This window comes from Ovis aries, chromosome 15, assembly GCF_016772045.2.
Source record: "Ovis aries strain OAR_USU_Benz2616 breed Rambouillet chromosome 15, ARS-UI_Ramb_v3.0, whole genome shotgun sequence".
NCBI classification, from domain to species: Eukaryota; Metazoa; Chordata; class Mammalia; order Artiodactyla; family Bovidae; genus Ovis; species Ovis aries.
The window spans coordinates 48,558,105-48,577,610 of record NC_056068.1 but is presented as its reverse complement, the minus strand read 5'-3'; the positions used below and the strand labels follow the sequence as shown (position 1 = coordinate 48,577,610).

Here is a 19,506-nt window from a genome sequence, read left to right as displayed (position 1 = left end):
TATTATTAAATAAAAAAGTTGCAGTAATGTGTTGAGTTAGAATCTATAGATATTCTACACATCTGGTAAATAACAAATTTCAGGTGGTAAGTGCAAATCAGCTTACAGGAGTGAAAGCAGTTACTTATTTTCCCTACATCATCTCTTGCAGTTCTATATATCTTGAACTATGTACTTCATTGATCCAACTAAAATCAAGCAACTTTTATACTTAGTGCCTTAACAACATGCTCCTGTATTTTCTTGGTCTTTACTCCATACACAATGGGGTTGAGAAAAGGGGGCACCAAAAGATACATATTTGCAATAAAAATATGGATATGTGCAGGTATATTTTTCCCAAAGCGGTGAGTGAAAATGGAAAAGCCAGTTGTGGAGTAAAAGACAAGAATAACACAAACATGGGATCCACATGTGCCCAAAGCCTTAAAGCCAGCTTCTCGAGATGGCAAGCGGAATACAGACTGGAGGATGAAGACATAGGATACAGCAGTAAGAATCACATCACAGGAGCCAATGATAGAAGCCACACTGAGGCTGTAACGTGAGGTGGCTCCTGTGTCCACACACGCCAGCTTCAGCACAGCCATAAACTCACAGTAGGTGTGGGCAATGATTCGTGTTCTGCAGTAAGGCAGCTGTTTGAGCAGAATGGGGTGTGGAGAAAAGAAGGCAACTCCCCGAATCACCACAATAATACCCATTATAGTGATGCGAGTGTTGGTCAGTATGGTGGTATGGCGCAGTGGATGACAAATGGCCACATAACGGTCAATGGCCATGGTCAGGAAAAAGCCTGATTCCATGGTAGTGAAGCTGTGAATGAAGAACATTTGGGTCAGGCAGGCATCAAAGGCAATGTCATGGGCTCCAAGCCAGAAGAGACAGAGCATGCGAGGCAGTGTAGACGTGGAGAGGACCAGGTCAGTGACGGAGAGCATGCACAGAAAGAGGAACATGGGCTCGTGGAGGCTTTGCTCTGCCCTAACCACAGCCAGAATGGTCACATTCCCCACCACAGCCACCACATACATGGAGCAGAAGGGAATCCCAATCCAGACATGCAGGTGCTCCAGTCCTGGGATGCCCATCAGCGAGAAGGTGGCAGGAGAGGGATGAGAAGTGTTGAGAGGAGGCATGATGGTTTTTTCTTTGATTGTTATCAGTTCTTCTGAAGATAAAGTTGCCATGCCAAGATGACCACAACCAGAAGCTGAAAACATGGGAGATTTAGTTGAGGAAAACCCTTAATGATCTGTTTCTAAAACAATTCAAATTCATAACCACATGAATTTTAATTCACTAGGATCAGAGAAATAAAATGTGTAATATCATACCAAATATTGTGCTTGCAAATACATAAAGATCATTCATGTGTCACTGCATATTATCATAGGTGCATATAGGTCATCTTATCCATTTATTTCCAACAAAAAGTTTCTCTATCTACTTAATTCAACACCTATTTGTTAAGCAGTTACTGTACAACAAACCATGTCCTAGGCACTGGGAATAAAGTAACACACATCCGATGTTCTTCTCAAGGAGATTACACTCTACCAGAAAAACATCACAATAGGATGGTGATGAAAATGTTACGTAAGCTGATATCTAAATTTGGGAGCTCACACTCTATCTAGGAAATCAGACATTCTTGGAATGGAAATAGCAAGAAATATTACTATGAAGCAGGAGCAAACAGACAAGAATGTCAGTGGTGGGAACTTAAAAATCAAAGGAGAAAGCAGGAGGCGATGAAGGCAATTTTTCCACATCAATGACTTAATCTTCACATCCCCACTGTCCATTTTAGCAAAACATCAATTTTATAAATGACTGTGTTGAGAATATTCTAAAATTATCTGCTTCAGTTTCATCTGTAAAAACTTTATGAAAGATATTTAATTTTCCAATGATTATATGGTTCCAAATTTGTTGTAGATAACCTGACTTGGTGTATTTTCATCTGTCACTCATAAGTTCTCCATACCACCAGCTCCATAGGATTTATTTCCTTTCTACTTCTTCCTGTGATAGTTGCCTGAAAATTATATTGGTAACATATTCACACTTTTCCAAATGCAGTATCACAATGTGAAAAGTGCAGAGTTAATATTTAAACTATGGATTTATGACTTGATAAAGTGGAGTCTCAGAAGAGCATGCTCAAATTCCCCAAGGTGAATAATACAAGATATTATTCCTCAGAATGCAGAAGTCCAAAGCCATCTTGGATTTTGACTTCCCTCTTCAAGCTGCTTTTATGTCAGTGATAAACAGAAACTATGTTCTTTGGAGCAAGATTCCTTAATCTTTCAGTCAGTATTTCTCTCAAATGAGAAGACTTTCCATGGCTGTAATTGATTAAGTAGAGACATTGTAAAACTTTTGGGGAGTTATTGAAAATTCTTGTTTCACTAGAAGACTGCATAACTCACAGTCTAGGTGATTTAAGTAGTAGAAATAAACAATCTCCACCTCCTGATTTAAGAGAAAGAAAGTTAAAATGCAGGCAATCAAGCTCATGGAGTTACATATTAAATCTGGATAACTAAAAATTCATAGGGCTGCATGCAGTAAAAATGTGATATCAGTTGGAGTATTTCCAAATGAGAGAATGATCTTGACACCCTTGGGTTGGCTCTTAAATGACAATAATATCTCCCATGCCTCTGGATCTCATTTGTCACACTGCCTATGTGTCTAATATGAAGCCATGGTGTATTATGATGTCAGTTTTTTCCTATTTTTTCTACTGTATACCTTTTAAATAAAGACATTATCATATGTCCTTTGGAAGAAGTATAAACAAGGCCTATACATATACATACACATGTGAATATATACATTTATGTGTATGTGTGTGCTAAATCACTTCAGTCATGTCCAACTCTGTGCCACCCTATGAATTACAGCCTGCCAGGCTACTCTGTCCATGGGATTCTCCAGGCAAGAATACTGGGGTGGGTTGCCACACCCTCTTCCAGGGGATATTCCCAACCCTAGAGATAAAACTCAGGTTTCTTAAGTCTCCTGCATTGTCAGGCTGGTTCTTTACTAGAGCCACCTGGGAAGCCTATAAGTATATATGCACACATATATACATGAAATATATATATATATATGAATATAGATGAATGTTTATTAAGGTTAATGCTATTCAATATTTTCCGATATTCAATATTTCAAACAGGCTATTTCACTGTAGAGATAGGCTCTTTTGTGCTCCTTCATTTATTCCTCCAGAAACCCACATTCTAATACAAGCAGAGCTGTTCATACTTGATTGGTAAATTGACCTGCCTGTGTGCATGCTCACTCACTCAGCTGTGTCTGACTCTTTGAGACCCCGTGGACTTTAGCCCACCAGGCTCCTCTGTTCATGGAATTCTCCAGGCAAGAATACTGGAGTGGGTTGTCATTTCCTCCTCCAGGGGATCTTCAACCCAGGGATCAAACTTGCATATCCCGTGTCTCTTGCATTGACAGGTGGATTCTTTACCACTGAGCCACCTGGGAAGCTCTCTGTAAACTGACCTAATGATGTCTAAAAGATCAGTTATTGAATAAATCATATTGCTTTATGATTCTCATAGTTCTAGTGGAGGGCTAAGCCTACATGGCAAAGAAGACTTTGGGATCTCCCTCAGATAAAGGTGTTGGGTGTGGAGGTAGGGGCTAAGAAGGTTAAGGAAAAGAAGGACTCTTTATACCATTACAAATTATTTTGTTGCAGCGAAACCCTTGGTTACTAGCTATCTGTTCTCCCCCATCTCCCATTAAGGCAGCTACACTGAGTAGTACAGCCATCAGCTCTTGAGGACAAATATGATTTTCTTATGTCTCAAACAAGTTCTTTTGAAGATAATGTGAACTCATAAAGAAGCAAGTAATTATCCCTCAATATGCTTACCAAAATCACGTAAACGCACCTAAGTGATCCAAATACCACTAACTGAAGAATTGTTTTCTAGGCATCTACATTTACCAAAACTTTATTCCAGTGAAAAACTCTTGAACTGCATATATGTGGCTTTTTGAATGATTTACCTTATAAAGCACACCGTAAAGAAGCAAGTTGTAATGCAGTCAACTATCGAGTGAGATATGAATTCTACAGCAATAACAGCAATAGACCTAATTAAGTTTTGTGCCTAAAGGAAAGTATCCTTAAGTGGTACCTAGAATGGTATCCAAAGAACATATTACTTCTGGTCTTGGGAACTGACATATATATTTGAAATATATACATGATATATATGTATATACATATATATACACACATCTATAGGCATGTGTGTGTATATATAAATATATACAAAACACAGACATAGGTATAGATACAGATATAGATATCAAAAGAATAAGAGCACAAAGTTCCATTAGGAAGAGCAATCATAACACAATGAACTGAAAATTTTATGTAATTTGGATTCAATGAGTACACAACAGATGAGATTCTATGGGCAATAAGTATATGAATACATATATTGTATAACCTACAGAGAATTTTATTATCCAATGTTTACAACAGTGTCTTTTACTTATTAATATATGTTATATGCATAAACACAAAATAGAACACTGCAAGAGATGAAAAGTACACATGCTGATGGATACACACATCAGTTTTCAAAGTGCTTTTGTCTACAAGCATACATATGATCACTAGGATGACATCTGCTTGAAAATACCAACCTGTGAGTCCAGATGACACAAGGTATTCATTTTCTTGTTACCCATGTTTTATTTTTTCAATGAATTATGCAACATAAAATAATTTTAAAAAGAGAGAGAATCCTTACTTCTATGATATCCTTAGAAAAGATCTATGCCTCCTAAAATCCGGTTCTTTCAAAATTTCATCCATTGAGAATAAGTGTATATTTCCTCTGCTCAAAGACTATTTCTCCTTCTTTGAATTTAGGTCGTTCATAAGATAAGATGGTGTGTTTTATGGAATCTCATGTCTTATAAAGTTATACTAAGATCACCCTTTTCTCCACCCTTCTCTACTTTCATAGCAACCCTAAGTGGCTTGTACAAGAAACTGATTTAGAGCCAACAAGAAACTCAAAGGCCTAGCTTTTATATGCAGCAGCCTCAACATAATATTCTCAGAGGATAAGCAAGAATTGCATTTGTCACAAAGGGGTCCCTCCGGAATTAATGCCAGAAGGAAGACTATTTTGTATACTTGAAGCGATTGATAAATCTACATAATTTGAGAGCTAGCAGTTTATTTCTGTATTTCCTCAGATTTTAGTGACACATGTAGCCATTTTTCCAAAATATGATATTATTTAATGTCAACCACTTAACAGGACCTGAAATCCTGAAAAAGGTAAATAATATATTGTTTATTCCTTTGATTAACACAGTTTAATTACAACTTGAAACAAGAGTGAGTGATTCAATTTCCTAAAAGTGGAGTTACTGAATAATATGGCACTTCTGTGTTTTGCTTTGTTTAAACTTTTGAGGAAACTCCATACTGTGTCCCATCATTATTGCACTAATTTATATTCTCACAGAGTACAGGGATTTCTGTTTCTTCACAGTCTGTCCAAAATTTGTTGCTGTTGTCTTTTTTTCACTCTAATCTTCATAATAGGTGATATCCATTGTGACGTTGACTTGCATTTCCCTTATGATTAGTGATGTTGGACACCTTTTTCATATAAATATTAGTCATTCATGTCTTTTTTGAGAAACATCTCTTCAGGTCACTTGCCTAATTTCTAACGGAGTTACTTTATTGTTGCTGCACCGAGCTACATGAAATATATATATTCCTCATATATTTTGGATCCTAACCCCTAACAACTCCATGGCTTGCAAATATTTCCTCCCATTCCATAGATTATTGTTTATTCTGCTGATTGTTTCCTTTAACAGGAGAGAATCTTTTTAGTTCCACACAAATCCATTTGATTATTTTTGCTTTGCTGGCTAATTTTTGATGCCATGTCTAAAACATCATGGCCCAGACAAATGTGAAGAAGCCTTTTCCCTCCATTTTCTTCTAGGAGTTTTATGGTTTCAGGTCTTTAATCCATTTTTGTTCATTTTTTTTGTGTGATGCTAGATAGAGCTCTAATTTCATTCTTCTGCATGTGGGTGTCCAGTTTTTTGTTTTTGTTTTTTGTTTTTTTTTCTGTTGAAATTAACAATTTATTTCCAAATGAAAATATGTAGTAGATTTTCAGGATAATTTGTAGCAGTAGCCGTGAAGTTGCTTTTGTAATTCTATCGTTACTATTCTACATAGTTTTTGCCCAATACCATTTATTGAAGAGAATATCCTCTTTTCCACTGTGTTCTGGCACCCTTGTAGAATGTATGGGTTTATTTCTAGGTTGTGTTCTCTGTTACATTGATCTGCTTTCTCTGACTTTATGCCAGTTCCATACTGCTTTGATTATTATGCTGCTGCTGCTGCTGCTAAGTTGCTTCAGTCGTGTCCGACTCTGTGCAACCCCATAGACAGCAGCCTACCAGGCTCCTCCATCCATGGGAGTTTCCAGGCAAGAGTACTGGAGTGGGTTGCCATTGCCTTCTCCATTTGATTACTATAGCTTTGAAATATATTTTGAAACCAGGAAGTGAGATGCCTCCATCTTTGTTCTTACTCAATATTGCTTTGACTATTTGAGATCTTTTGTGATTCCATATGAATTTTTGATTTTTTTTTCTATTTCTGTTTGAATGCCATTAAATTTTCAATAGGGTTTACACTGAATCTGTAGATCACTTTAGACAGTTTGGAAATTTTAACAATACCAATTCTTGTAATCCATGAATGTAATGTCTTTCCAATTACCTGGATCTTCTTTCATTTTTTTCTCAATAGCTTTATAATTTTCAGTGTTCAAGTTTTTTGCCTCTTTGTTTAGGTTTGTTCATAACTATTTTATTCTTTTTGTTGGTATTCTGAACAGAATTGTTTTCTCAATTTCCTTTTAGCATTGTTTACTGAATTTGTACAAAAACAAAATGATTTCTTATACTGATTTTGTGTTGTGCAACTAAATTTATTAATTCTAATAGTTATAATTAATAAACCAGAATACTAAACTATTCACTAGTATCAGGAGTAATCAGTCATACATTCTGCACTTTATTCTTGCCATCTTAATCTTTCTTCAATTGGCTCTCCATCACAGCTGCTAAACTCACTTATCTGCTTTGTACCGGAAGACTGCATCCCATATTACCTTGAATTTTACTAATAATTTCCCTCAATGCCCAACTTTTTAATGACTCATTTCATACTCTTTAAAAAGAAAGAGAAAAGTGGTTTACATTACACTATAGACTAAAGCTGAGGTTAAGTATTCAGACATACACACAAACACACACACACACATACACATACATATATATGCATTTATTGAGTATTTAATTCAATATATATTCTTCCCAACCTGGAAATGAAGGATTTTTATTTATTTATTTATTTATTTGCCAATTTTGGAACCATCCATTTTCCAATCACATAGAGAGAAAAGATGTATCTAGGGAGCCTGAAGTGTAGGGCTCACAACAAAGGGCTTGCTGTCTTTTAAAAGACTGTGTTTAAAGGATAAGTAAGTTTCTGTATATATGCACATATATATACAGGGAGGCTGCTTCATTAAAAGATTGTGTCAGAACTGCAGTTCTGACAACAGAGAGCTTGAAACAACTCTCCGTTGTGTAACACAGCTTGAAACAACTGTTTGTGTTCATACTGCAAAGTTGAACATGATGGCTCCTTACTCATCACAGCTCCAAGCACCAGGTAAAGAAGATTTCTGCTTAAAGGAACATCAATCCACACACAGGAAACAGGTATAGCCAAACTAAGTATACATTCATGTAGTGACTTAGAAGTTTTAAAGAGTATTACACAGACTATACAGGCCAGACATAAGTAGTAAAAAGGCAAAATACCAACAGAGACATGAAGAAATAAGAAGAGGATTCCAGCGTATCCTACTGATCCAAGAAAACGTTGACATTAATTCTTACTTAAATGACTTCACTTTCAACTCTAGTTAATCAATTTTAACTGCAATTAATTCTTTCCTAAAATATTTTCTCCTTCACATCCACATATCAAATACTTTACCATTTAAAATAGATGAGGAATATTGTGAGAAATACGGCTAGAGAAGGAAGATTATATGTGTTTGTGTGTATAAGTGTACGTATATATATGAAGGTGTATACAAATATATGCATTTTTATACATATGCATATATACACAAACTAACTTCTCCATCTCCCACTATATTCCCTATCACAATGAACTGTGAAGTGAAGTGAAGTGAAGTCGCTCAGTCGTGTCCGACTCTTTGCAACCCCGTGGACTGTAGCCTGCCAGGCTCCTCTGTCCATGGGATTCTCCAGGCAAGAATACTGGAGTGGGTTACCATTGCCTTCTCCAGGGGATTTTCCCGACCCAGAAATCGAACCCGGGTCTCCCGCATTGGAGGCAGACGCTTTAACCTCTGAGCCACCAGGGACGCCCACAATGAACTGTAATGACATGAAATGTATGTATGACCTTTGTTTCAAGACTATTCTTTTGCTATGAATCCCTTTGCTTGAATTTCTTCATTATGTTTTTCACTCAGTAAGCTTCAATTTACAATTTACAATTCAAATAAAATCTAAGACAAGGTAAAACTAATCTGTGGTAATAAAAACAAGAATTATTAATAGTTGCTTGAAGTGAAGAGAGGTTTGGATGATGATTTGGAATGTGGCCTAAGGGAGTCTCTGAGATACTGAAAATTTTTAGTACCTAAAAATTAGGTAATGATTACATAGTAGTATACATATATTAAAAGTTCATCATATTGAGAAACAGAATCATTATCCTTTTGATGGACATTTCAGCCATTAGGGTTAGTCTGAAAAAGACTACTACAAAAATTACTATATAAGACTTACTGTGGACTTATATGTGTTACTTTTTAGTAAACACTATATAGTAGAATTGTTGGGTCGTGAAGGAATTTTGTATTTGTTTGAAAGTAAAATTCTAATAGAGACAAAAAAGATTAAACCACATTGATATGAAGCATACAAAGAATATACATATAGGTACATACATTTATACATATATACTAGTGTTCAATAATGTAGCTATAAAATGAAAAGTCTCTTTGTCCTTCTTGCTTTATGCTTTAAAAATGAATATTTTACCATTCTATGTATATGAATGGCTTTAAATTCTTTGTAGAATAATATAATATTAAATGAATAAATATACACATAAATATATACAATGAATAACATTTCTGAAATGTTTTTTGCCTAAAGGAGATTATATTCTTTTAATGGAAAATCTCAAATTAATAAATGCAGATTGGAGAAAGGAGAAAGTGGGGAGGCAAATATTCCAGAAAGAGTGGACAACTGATAAAAACCTTACTCTGAGAAAACAGTGTAATAGGCATAAAAAAAGAGAATGAGAAAAAAAAGAGAGAAAGTGGAAGAAAGGAAGAAAAGACACAAGAAAGAAGTGAAAGACGAGCAATCATAAAGGAGTAAAATGAAAAACAATCAGAAAGTAGAGAAAAGAAGGTAAGATAATGAGATGGGAAGAAGGGAGAGATGTCAGCCTTTAGAATAAATTCCTAAGGACACTGAAGAAAAAAGGATAGTAAAAGTAATGAAGATGATAACTATTAGTGCATGAAAGCATTTTCTTCTCCTCATAATTCAAATTGATTTTGTTTGTGTACTGAAGCTGGATAAATAATTCTGAGGCTGGAAAACTACTGACAACTTAATACCCAAAATAAAAACATAAATAAGTAAATAAACAAAAATGTGATGACATCATGAGAGGACTGAAAGTGAGTGCAGACAGTTGAGCCTCACTCAGAAGAAAACTATCTAGGTGCACATCCTCATATTTTGGTCACTGTCACTTAAAACCCCACAATCTGCATGCTTGCTACAGAAATGCAATTTGCCATCTTCACATCGCAATCTTAATTAATGATTTTTGAAGTGAGTGAGTGAACTACTAAAGCTCCGGGTCAGGAAACAGTCTACATTTGCAACCGCTGAGAGGGAAAACCCATTACTGACAGTCTTCTTAGATCCTTATCTCTTCCGTTCAGTTCAGTTGCTCAGTCGTGTCTGACTCTTTGTGACCCCATGGACTGCAGTCCTGGAGCTTACTCAAACTCATGTCCATTGAGTCAGTAATGCCATCCAACCATCCTTACCTCTTAACAACTATCAAACTCTTCTGTGACAGTCAGTTAGTATGGTTAGCTTTGAATAAAACATTTTAAAAACCTGACTACTCAGCAAGTCTCCTTTATAATAATGAATAACTTTAATGTTTTTTTAAGATATATCTAAGAGATTCAGAGGGTTATCAGCACATACCAAAGCTCTGTATACCTAAAACAGTAATTCCAAAGAGTACTTTAAGCCTTTAGAACTCTAAGCCCTTAGAGTAAATGGGACAGAAAAGAGCCCAGGAATGACCTGCTGGGCAGTGTGCTCACTCATGCTCAGCCTACTGCTTCGGCTAGAGGGAAATAGACTAACATTTTAAAATGCTGCCTTGGTCATTAATTTTTTTTGCCCATTACCATGTCATTTCTGTTCTCTGTGTTTTGAATTTTTCATCAACAAAAAGAGAGTTGGGGAGCTAGATTAATATAATTTAGATTTGAAATAATTTTGCAGATAATTTAGTCTCATCTTGTTATTTATAGTCCTCAAGTAATTTATTATGTATGAAAAATGGTTCCCATGATCCTGGATTCAAGTCACCTGGAGGCCTGTTGACTCTAATGTTCTTCGGCTTCCTGAAAACTAAAAAGAATAATTATGAGCAACAGACCATCTATGTCTGTGGAGATATGGTATATGTTTGAGGGATATGGAAAGTAAGATAATATAGAAAAATTATAAGCCTTGAAAAGGCTTAGTATCTTATCAATTTATACAAAATATTAGTCTTCTTTGTGATGGGGCAGAAGATATCCCAATCTCCTTTCTGGCTTCTTGCTTCTATTGGAGATCATCTATTAGCACCTTTTCTTCCTCTTTTTCTCAATAAGTAAGAATTAGGTGATCCTGTGTGTGACTAGATTATTTAAAAGCTATGGTGCACCGGGATGACCCTGAGGGATGGGATGGAGGGTGGTGGGAGGGGGTTCAGGATGGAGGACACATATATACCAATGGCTGACTCAGGTGAATGTATGGCAAAAACCACTACAATATTGTAAAGTAATTAGCCTCCAATTAAAACAAACAAACAAAAAGCTAAAGGTCATCAAACCCAAGCCCTTATTGTTTTTCATCCCAAATGTATTTTTTTTATTTAAATTTATTTATTTTAATTGGAGGCTAGTTACTTTACAATATTGTATTGGTTTTGCCATACATCAACATGAATCCGCCACGGGTGTACAAGTGTTCCCCATCCTGAAACCCCCTCCCACCTCCCTCCCCATCCCATCCCTCTGGGTCATCCCAGTGCACCAGCCCCAAGCATCCTGTATCCTGCATCAAACCTGGACTGGAGATTCGTTTCATATATTATATTATACATGTTTCAATGCCATTCTCCCAAATCATCCCACCTTCTCCCTCTCCCACAGAGTCCAAAAGACTGTTCTATACGTCTGTCTCTTTTGCTGTCTCGCATACAGGGTTATTATCATCTTTCTTCCATATATATGTGTTAATATACTGTATTGGTTTTAATGCAATTTAGATGCATTGGGCTCACAGCATTTTATTCCTACTAATTCACAAAGCTTGTAAATGAGTAACTATTACAAATACACTTTAAAAAATTATGTGACATTTCCTAACTATATGATACTAAAGATATCACCTTAATATTTTGGCTGTGGTCAATCTTATACATAGGAAGATGAAGAAAGCTCTTAAGCTCTGGAATTTTCATCTTCTTGTGAATTCTTTTTTTTTCCCCCATTTCTATAATCAAGGAGTTTTCAGTTGTGTGTTTTGTTTGGCTTCTTCAATATTATTAGCTTGTTTCTTGGTAAAATAACCAGTTTTTTCATAGCTACTATAGATAATATCTGAACTGTGCCAACCACCAATCTATTCTGTATATTATCTCATTTAGCACTGAGGTAAGTGAAGTTATTACTCCTTTATAGGCAAGTGAACTTTCATATTCCATAAAATCTTCAGCAAGATTCTACAGTTAAGTGTGGGAAGGTGGGATCTAGGATTAGTAGCCAGGTCATCTGGCATATTTTCAAGCACTTAATTTTAACTTCTTGTTTTGCAGTCACTCGGTTGTGTCCGACTCTTTGTGGTCCCATGGACTGCAGCACACCAGGTTTCCCTGTCCTTCACCATCTCCTGGAGTTTGCTCAAACTCATGTCCGTTGAGTCCACGATACCATCCTACCATCTCGTCCTCTGTCGTCCCTTTCTCCTCCTGCCTTCAGTCTTTCCCAGCATCAGGGTCATTTCCAATGAGTTGGCTCTTTGCATCAGGTGGCCAGAGTATAACTGTGTTGACTGTGCTATGCTGTGCTTAGTCACTCAATCGTGTCAGACTCTTTGTGATCCAATTACTGATAATGAGACAACTAATCTGATAAAAGCATTGTCATCAAGTGGGTGTGACTATTTTTGCCTTTACAATTCAGGCAATTTTTGAATTCAGGAGACACTGATTTATTTGGATTCTGAGATTTCCTTTTCTCTTAGCTTCTATAATTTCTCACGACTCATACATAATTATTAGCAACATCTTCCGCACATTTCATCATTTTTCCCACTACATTCTTCCAAATACCACATATAAATATCAAAGAAAATTATTGGTCACAACATTTATTGCTTTAATCCATATCTTATGACTATTATGACTATAGTACTAATATCAGTACATTCATAGCATTCATATTGGTGCAGGATCACAAGCAAAGGGATCTCAGTGTACCTCTATCATTCCTCTTTCATTCGTATGAGAATTATTACACCAAAAATCCCTTTTATACCTCTATGCTGCTGCTGCTGCTGCTAAGTCGCTTCAGTCGTGTTCGACTGTGCAACCCCATAGACAGCAGCCCACCAGGCTCCCCTGTCCCTGGGATTCTCCAGGCAAGAACACTGGAGTGGGTTGTACATGTGCTTTAAGTGACTATGAAACAGCTACTTATATTATCTTTTCAAGAGATTGACACCATCAGTTCAGTTCAGTTGCTCAGTCGTGTCCGACTCTTTGCGACCCCATGAATCGCAGCACACCAGGCCTCCCTGTCCATCACCAACTCCCGGAGTTCACTCAGACTCGCGTCCATCGAGTCAGTGATGCCATCCAACCATCTCATCCTCAGTTGTCCCCTTCTCCTCCTGCCCCCAATCCCTCCCAGCATCGAAGTCTTTCCCATAGACAAACAAAAATAGAGACTTCCGCTTCTATTCATAAATGGCTTACTTTTCCATGGTATATGAATATGACAAGATCAGAGGAAACCTCTTTGTGGGAGTAGTTTCAACCAGTTTTTAGGCATGGACAGACAGTAGTAAAATGTGAAATGGTCCAAATATTACAGGATGATTAATGAAACAGACATTAATAGGAAATAAAAATAAATTTCTTACATTTGAGATTAGGTTCTTTTTTTTAGTTTATTTATTTATATTTTTAAAATTTTTATTTTTACTTTATTTCACTTTACAATACTGTATTGGTTTTGCCATACATTGACATGAATCTACCACGGGTGTACATACGATCCCAAACATGGTTCATGTTTGAGATTAGGTTCTTATAAAAGGGAATGCAAGTCAAATACAGAAAAGAGTATAAATCTAGGGAGATATGAAGAGTTGGTCATTATATTCAAAAGTGCTTCAGAATCCAAGCCAAAGCTAATTAACCACAGTATACTGTAGAGAGTCCTAGTGTAATTTGGGGTCACAGTACAGTGTAAAGCTATTAAAAAGAAAAGTAGGATCCCCACTGCATAAAGCAGAATATACAACTAGTTATCTACTGAACTTTAACTTGTGGAGGAAAAGCATAATATCATTCATCCAGCTATATGTTACATGTAAACTAGCTTAGTTCTGCTTTTGACTCAATTCTATCCTATTTTTAGCTTTTACCCTTCTTGAAATATTTCTCTCTATTCTTTTTTTTTTTAATTTCCTAAAGCCTCCTTGTAAAAATATCCTCTGTATTTCACCTTCCCTATTCCATGCAACAGTTCTCCTTAAACATAAATGAAGGATAATTTATAGAACCAACAATCCCAGAAGCCTTTAAAAATAGATCACCTTCTCCAAATCTACTCTAAGGGGCATGTTTAATGCCCTGCCAAATAGTGACTTGTTCAGCATCTTGATATTGGAATAAGTGAATGTAAGAAAGCTTAACTCCTACCGATATACAATTGAGAACTAATGCCAATGACTTGGGGATAAATAGCGTGCTCTCTGGGACCGAGAGTAGACTGCTTAAGTGTGAAGATTCCCAATAGGATTGTGGACTAATGATCATGGGCGACAGCAATAGTACTTTCTGGATCCTTAAGAATCCTAGGGAGAATTTGCATCTATAGCAAAATTGGGTTGGTATCTAGAGATAAAGAAAGAAAGCCTGACAGTTTTGCAAACAGCCCAGACTCTAGGTCAAGGAAAATGCAAGAAGAGTGTTCTGAGTCATAGTTTCTACTTATACAAATGGTAGGTTAGAAATCCTGAGAATTTTCCCTGTTGTCTCTAGTAAAGGTTTTGTAGGATGGCTTTCTACCGCCATCCTGTCATCCTGCATAGAACCTCTCAATATTCTGGCCTGATTGTCATCTAAAGCACTAAGTTTATTTCTTTAATGTCCAATATGTCTTAATGATAGTGAGGTCAGTGTCCTGTTTCACTTCTCATTCATTCTCTTCTGTAGGCATGAGAATCAGCGGTGAAAAGAGATCACTAACATCCATGGAATCCATGAACATGTCATATATGGACCCCAAAACAGTGACACTGATTGGTATCCCTGGACTGGAGCATGTGCAATTTTGGATTGGGTTTTCCTTCTTTGCTGTCTGCCTAGTGGCTCTTCTGGGCAACATCATTTTACTGATCATTATCCCTACAGAACGCAGTCTGCACCAGCCCATGTACATCTTCTTGGCAGTGTTGGCAGCCACTGACATAGGACTCTGTGTAGCCATTGCTCCGAAAATGTTGGCTATCTTCTGGTTTGGCTTTTATTCCATGGCCTTTGATGCTTGCTTAGCCCAGCTGTTCTTCATCCATGCCTTGCAGGGCATGGAATCTGGAATCCTGTTGGCAATGGCCTTTGACCGCTATGTTGCCATCTGTGATCCTTTGAGGCACACAACCACCCTTACACCTTTCATTCTGGTTAGTATGGTGCTGGCTGTGGCAATCCGAGCAACAGTGCTCGTTGGCATTTTACCCATTTTACTCAAAAGATTGCACTTTTTCCAATCCATTGTAATTGCCCACTCTTACTGTGAGCACATGGCTGTGGTCAAGCTGGCTGCAGAGGACACTCATGTCAATAAAACATGTGGTCTTTTCGTAGGTTTCACAATTCTAGGATTTGACATGATTTTCATCCTCATTTCCTATATCCTTATTTTCCAGGCTGTTTTTCATCTACACCAAAAGGAGGCACGGCTTAAAGCATTCAACACATGCACAGCTCACATTTTTGTTTTCCTTGAGTTTTATATTCTTGCCTTTTTCTCCTTCTTCAGCCATCGGTTTGGACATGTTGTGCCCTCTACCCACATTCTTCTGTCTACCATCTACCTCCTTGTGCCACCTGCACTCAACCCTATTGTCTATGGTGTGAAAAATAAGGTAATTCGCAAGCGTGTGGCATGGATATTTTTCCTGAATCACTGATAATAGCGGTGATCCATCAAATATTAAGATCATAGGAAGAATATTTTCATTTCCTAAAGATAGAGATGACATTGGCTAAACTCTGTGTATTCATTGTTAAAGACTTCACTTCATCATACTCAAACTTTTAGACATTTATTTCACAAACTACAGATAGAATAAAATAAAATCTATTCAGGTTAATATTGATATTAGTTCTATTTAGTAATTTTATTTCTGATTTCATTTTTATTGCTTCCTTTTAATTTGTATTTAACTTGTAATTATATTATTTACTGATAGGAAAATTCATTAATGCTTTTCAATATTTTCCTTTTGCAATATTTGTATTTTAAACTACAGTTACATCTTAAACCATTTTTTCTGCTGCAGCCCAAAATTTTGACAAAAGTCTTAAAGTGCTGTAATATTCCAGTAACTAATAACAAACTGTCATTCATATCTTCCTGGCTTAAACTTTAAAAACACCAAATCAGAGTCCCTCATTTGGAGTAGCTTCTTGAGTCTACCCACATTCCTCATATATCTTACTAGATGGGAGCAGAGAATGTTGGTTACAGTCTAGGATAGATATCCTAGCGCAACAGTCACAGCTAAAGGAGCTTTCGTCCAGGTGCACAGTTGCTACCACAGCCTTTCTACTGGTACCATTGACATCATTTCTGTTACCCCTAGAGCATCCCTCAAATCAAACTGCCACCTTAACCACCGTAAGCTAGCCTTGAAATATGGCTGCCCTACCAAAACTCCAGTCTTCAAGCAAGCACAGAGAAATTTCTAGGTGATTCTCCATGAGTTGGAGCTTTCCCAGAGTAAGAGACAATCAACCCACAGCTCAGTTTCATTTCCTACAGTTCTGTCTAGCCCTGCATTCTGGCATCTAGATGTATGTCTAAATTGTTGCATCTCCTGGGAAAGATTCACACAGTCTTAATAATGATAGGAGTCAAAGCCTGTTGACCTTTTCGTATATGGGCTTGCAGGTATTCTCACTCAAGATCAGTCAGGTGGTATGGCTTAGTTTGGCCTGTAATCATCATTTGTCCCAGTGGCATTGTCATTCATATCAGTTCAGATATGGCTACATTCATGGGTAGGCTCATTTCATGTCCAAAGTGGAGAAGATAAATCTTTCTTCCAATACAGATATAATTTCATTCCAACTTTTATAAATTGTTCTTCTGGATTTGGATCCTTAAATGTGAGCAATAACCCAGACATGGTGATGGAAATTGTGCCATCTTTCTCAGTTTACCAGTTCAATCAGTTGCATACCTAAGGTTACTTTATACCATGGTGTACAGTACTGTTCTGTGCTAGCAAGGCACTCTTCCTGAGCCATGGACACAAAGCTGGCATTCCTCACTATTCAGATAATCAGTTGCTTCAATCTCATAGTGCAGTTACCTCTTTAACTTGTACTGTTACAACAAGGCCTTGAACACAAAAAGAACCTTTACATTTCTAGCCATCCTGGGAATGTTCTTAATCTGAATCAATCCATCTAATCTCTTTCTCTAAGCCAGCTGTATTGATAGGTCAACCTATGACTCTGGTTAATGCTCAAAGTATTAAAAAAAAACATTGTGTTTTCAAATATCCCTGTGAAATGCAATTTACTTTACAACAGTAATATGATCCAATTGAAGATAATGTTATCCAGAATATTCTAGGATCCCTCATGAATATTTTTTCACAATCCTGAATGTAAAATATATCTTCCTCATACTTCTGAAATAGAGGTAGCACAAGAGTTGCCCCTCAAAAAGTCCCTGATGACTTGTATCAGTTAACAAGAACTAACACAAATTATGTCATTCCCTTAACAGATTTTTATCTAAATATGCAGTCTGTCTTCTCAGTATAGGGTACTTATATGTAGCTGCACACCTACAATGTAACTTAGCTCCAGTTCCTCAGACAACTGATTAAAACTATGCATCTCTAGTAGACCACACTATGTTCAAACAAAAATTTATACTAATCATGACAAAGTGGTATTGATACAAAGATTTTTTTTAATGACCAGTGTAATAAATAAGAGGTCTAGAATGGACAGTTGTCTGAATATGACAAATATATCACACAGTTCAATAGAGAATAATGTTCTTTCCTTTTAATATATGCTGTTAAGTTGAATATTCATATTTATTACTCTAAAGTTTAGTTCTAACAACCACACCATATACAAAGAGCAGACTGCAGATTTATTTTAGATTTTAATAGAAGGGCCAAATAATAAAGCCATAGAAGAAAATATGGGAGGGAATGTATCTGTATTATATCAGGGTAAGCAAAGTTTTCTTAAAGAGTAAAATTAAGGTTTCTATATTCATCTAAAAGCACTACTAATTAAAGGAGAAAGCTACAAGGAGAAGATATAAACATTTAATTGCACTGACTCCATTGATTACTCTGGTGAAAATTGATAACATAACTATATTCTTCAAACACAAGACTATAGTTATAGCTTCATTTATTTAGGTCTTTTAAAAATTTCTTTCAGCAGTGTTTTCTAGCTTTGAGTATATAAGTTTTACATATATTTCTATCTATTTTTTGAGCTATTATAAAGGACATGCATCCATGCTAAGTCGTTTCAGTCATGTCTGACTCTGTGCGACCCTATGGACTGTAGCCCATCAGGCTTCTCTGTCCATGGGATTCTTCAGGCAGAATACTGGAGTGGACTGCCATGCCCTCCTCCAGAGGATATTCCCGACCCAAGGATCAAATCCACATCTCTTAAGTCTCTTGTAATGGCAGCTGGGTTCTTTACCACTAGGCACCACCTGGGAAGGCCATTATAAATGACACTTATTTTTAAATTTTAGTTGCAGTTGTTCATTGACTGAATTTTGTACATGGATCTTGATAAACATTATTTCCAGAAGATTTCCTTAAATTCCTTGGTATTTTCTATGTAAATAGCATGTCACTTGCAAAAAGGGATAATTTTATTTCTTTCCAATCTGAATGTCTTTTTTATCTACCCTTAATGATACAAAGACTTCAAATATGATATTGGACAGAAATGGTCAAAATGATCACCCTTACTTTGTTTCTGGTAATAGACACTAATCTTCAACCATCACTTATATTGTTCTTTATCAACTTGAGAAAGTTTGCTTCTATTTCTAGTTAGCTAAAGTTGTTTTTTTTAAAATCATGATTGGATATTAAAATATTTTCAAATGATATTTGCATGTGTCAATAAAATTGTATGACTTTTTCTTGTTACATCTTTCAATGTGGTGGGCTTCACTGTTTGAGTGTTCAGTCATGCTTGCATTCTTGAGACAAATCCTACTTTTAGTGACATATTGTTTGTCTTTATTTTGTAGGATTCAATTTACTAATGTATAGTTGAAGATTTTAACATCTATATTCATGAGTATTGATCTATAGCTTATTTTCTTGTACAATTTTCATCTGGTTGTCATTATGAGCAAGTTTGGCCTCATAAAACAAGTCTGAAAGTTGTTTCCTTTCCCTCTTAGCTTCTAGATGATATTGAAAGTAACTGGTGTTATTTCTTCCTTAAATATTTGATAAAATTCACTAAGATATAGATGTAGAAAAACATTTATTTATTCTTGAGTGTATTTTGAT

General features: G+C 36.3%; 2 protein-coding genes across 2 annotated transcripts; one reads left to right on the top strand and one right to left on the bottom strand.

Annotated features, from left to right (window-relative positions):
* Positions 1-194: 194 nt before the first annotated feature.
* LOC101106457 (olfactory receptor 52P1-like) lies at positions 195-1,182 on the bottom strand. Its single transcript, XM_027979031.2, has one exon. It carries the CDS (start codon positions 1,137-1,139, stop codon positions 195-197), a length of 945 nt encoding a protein of 314 aa, XP_027834832.2. The 5' UTR covers positions 1,140-1,182.
* A 13,770-nt stretch (positions 1,183-14,952) lies between these two features.
* LOC101112418 (olfactory receptor 52A1-like) lies at positions 14,953-15,894 on the top strand. Its single transcript, XM_012095925.4, has one exon. It carries the CDS (start codon positions 14,956-14,958, stop codon positions 15,892-15,894), a length of 939 nt encoding a protein of 312 aa, XP_011951315.2. The 5' UTR covers positions 14,953-14,955.
* Positions 15,895-19,506: the final 3,612 nt, after the last annotated feature.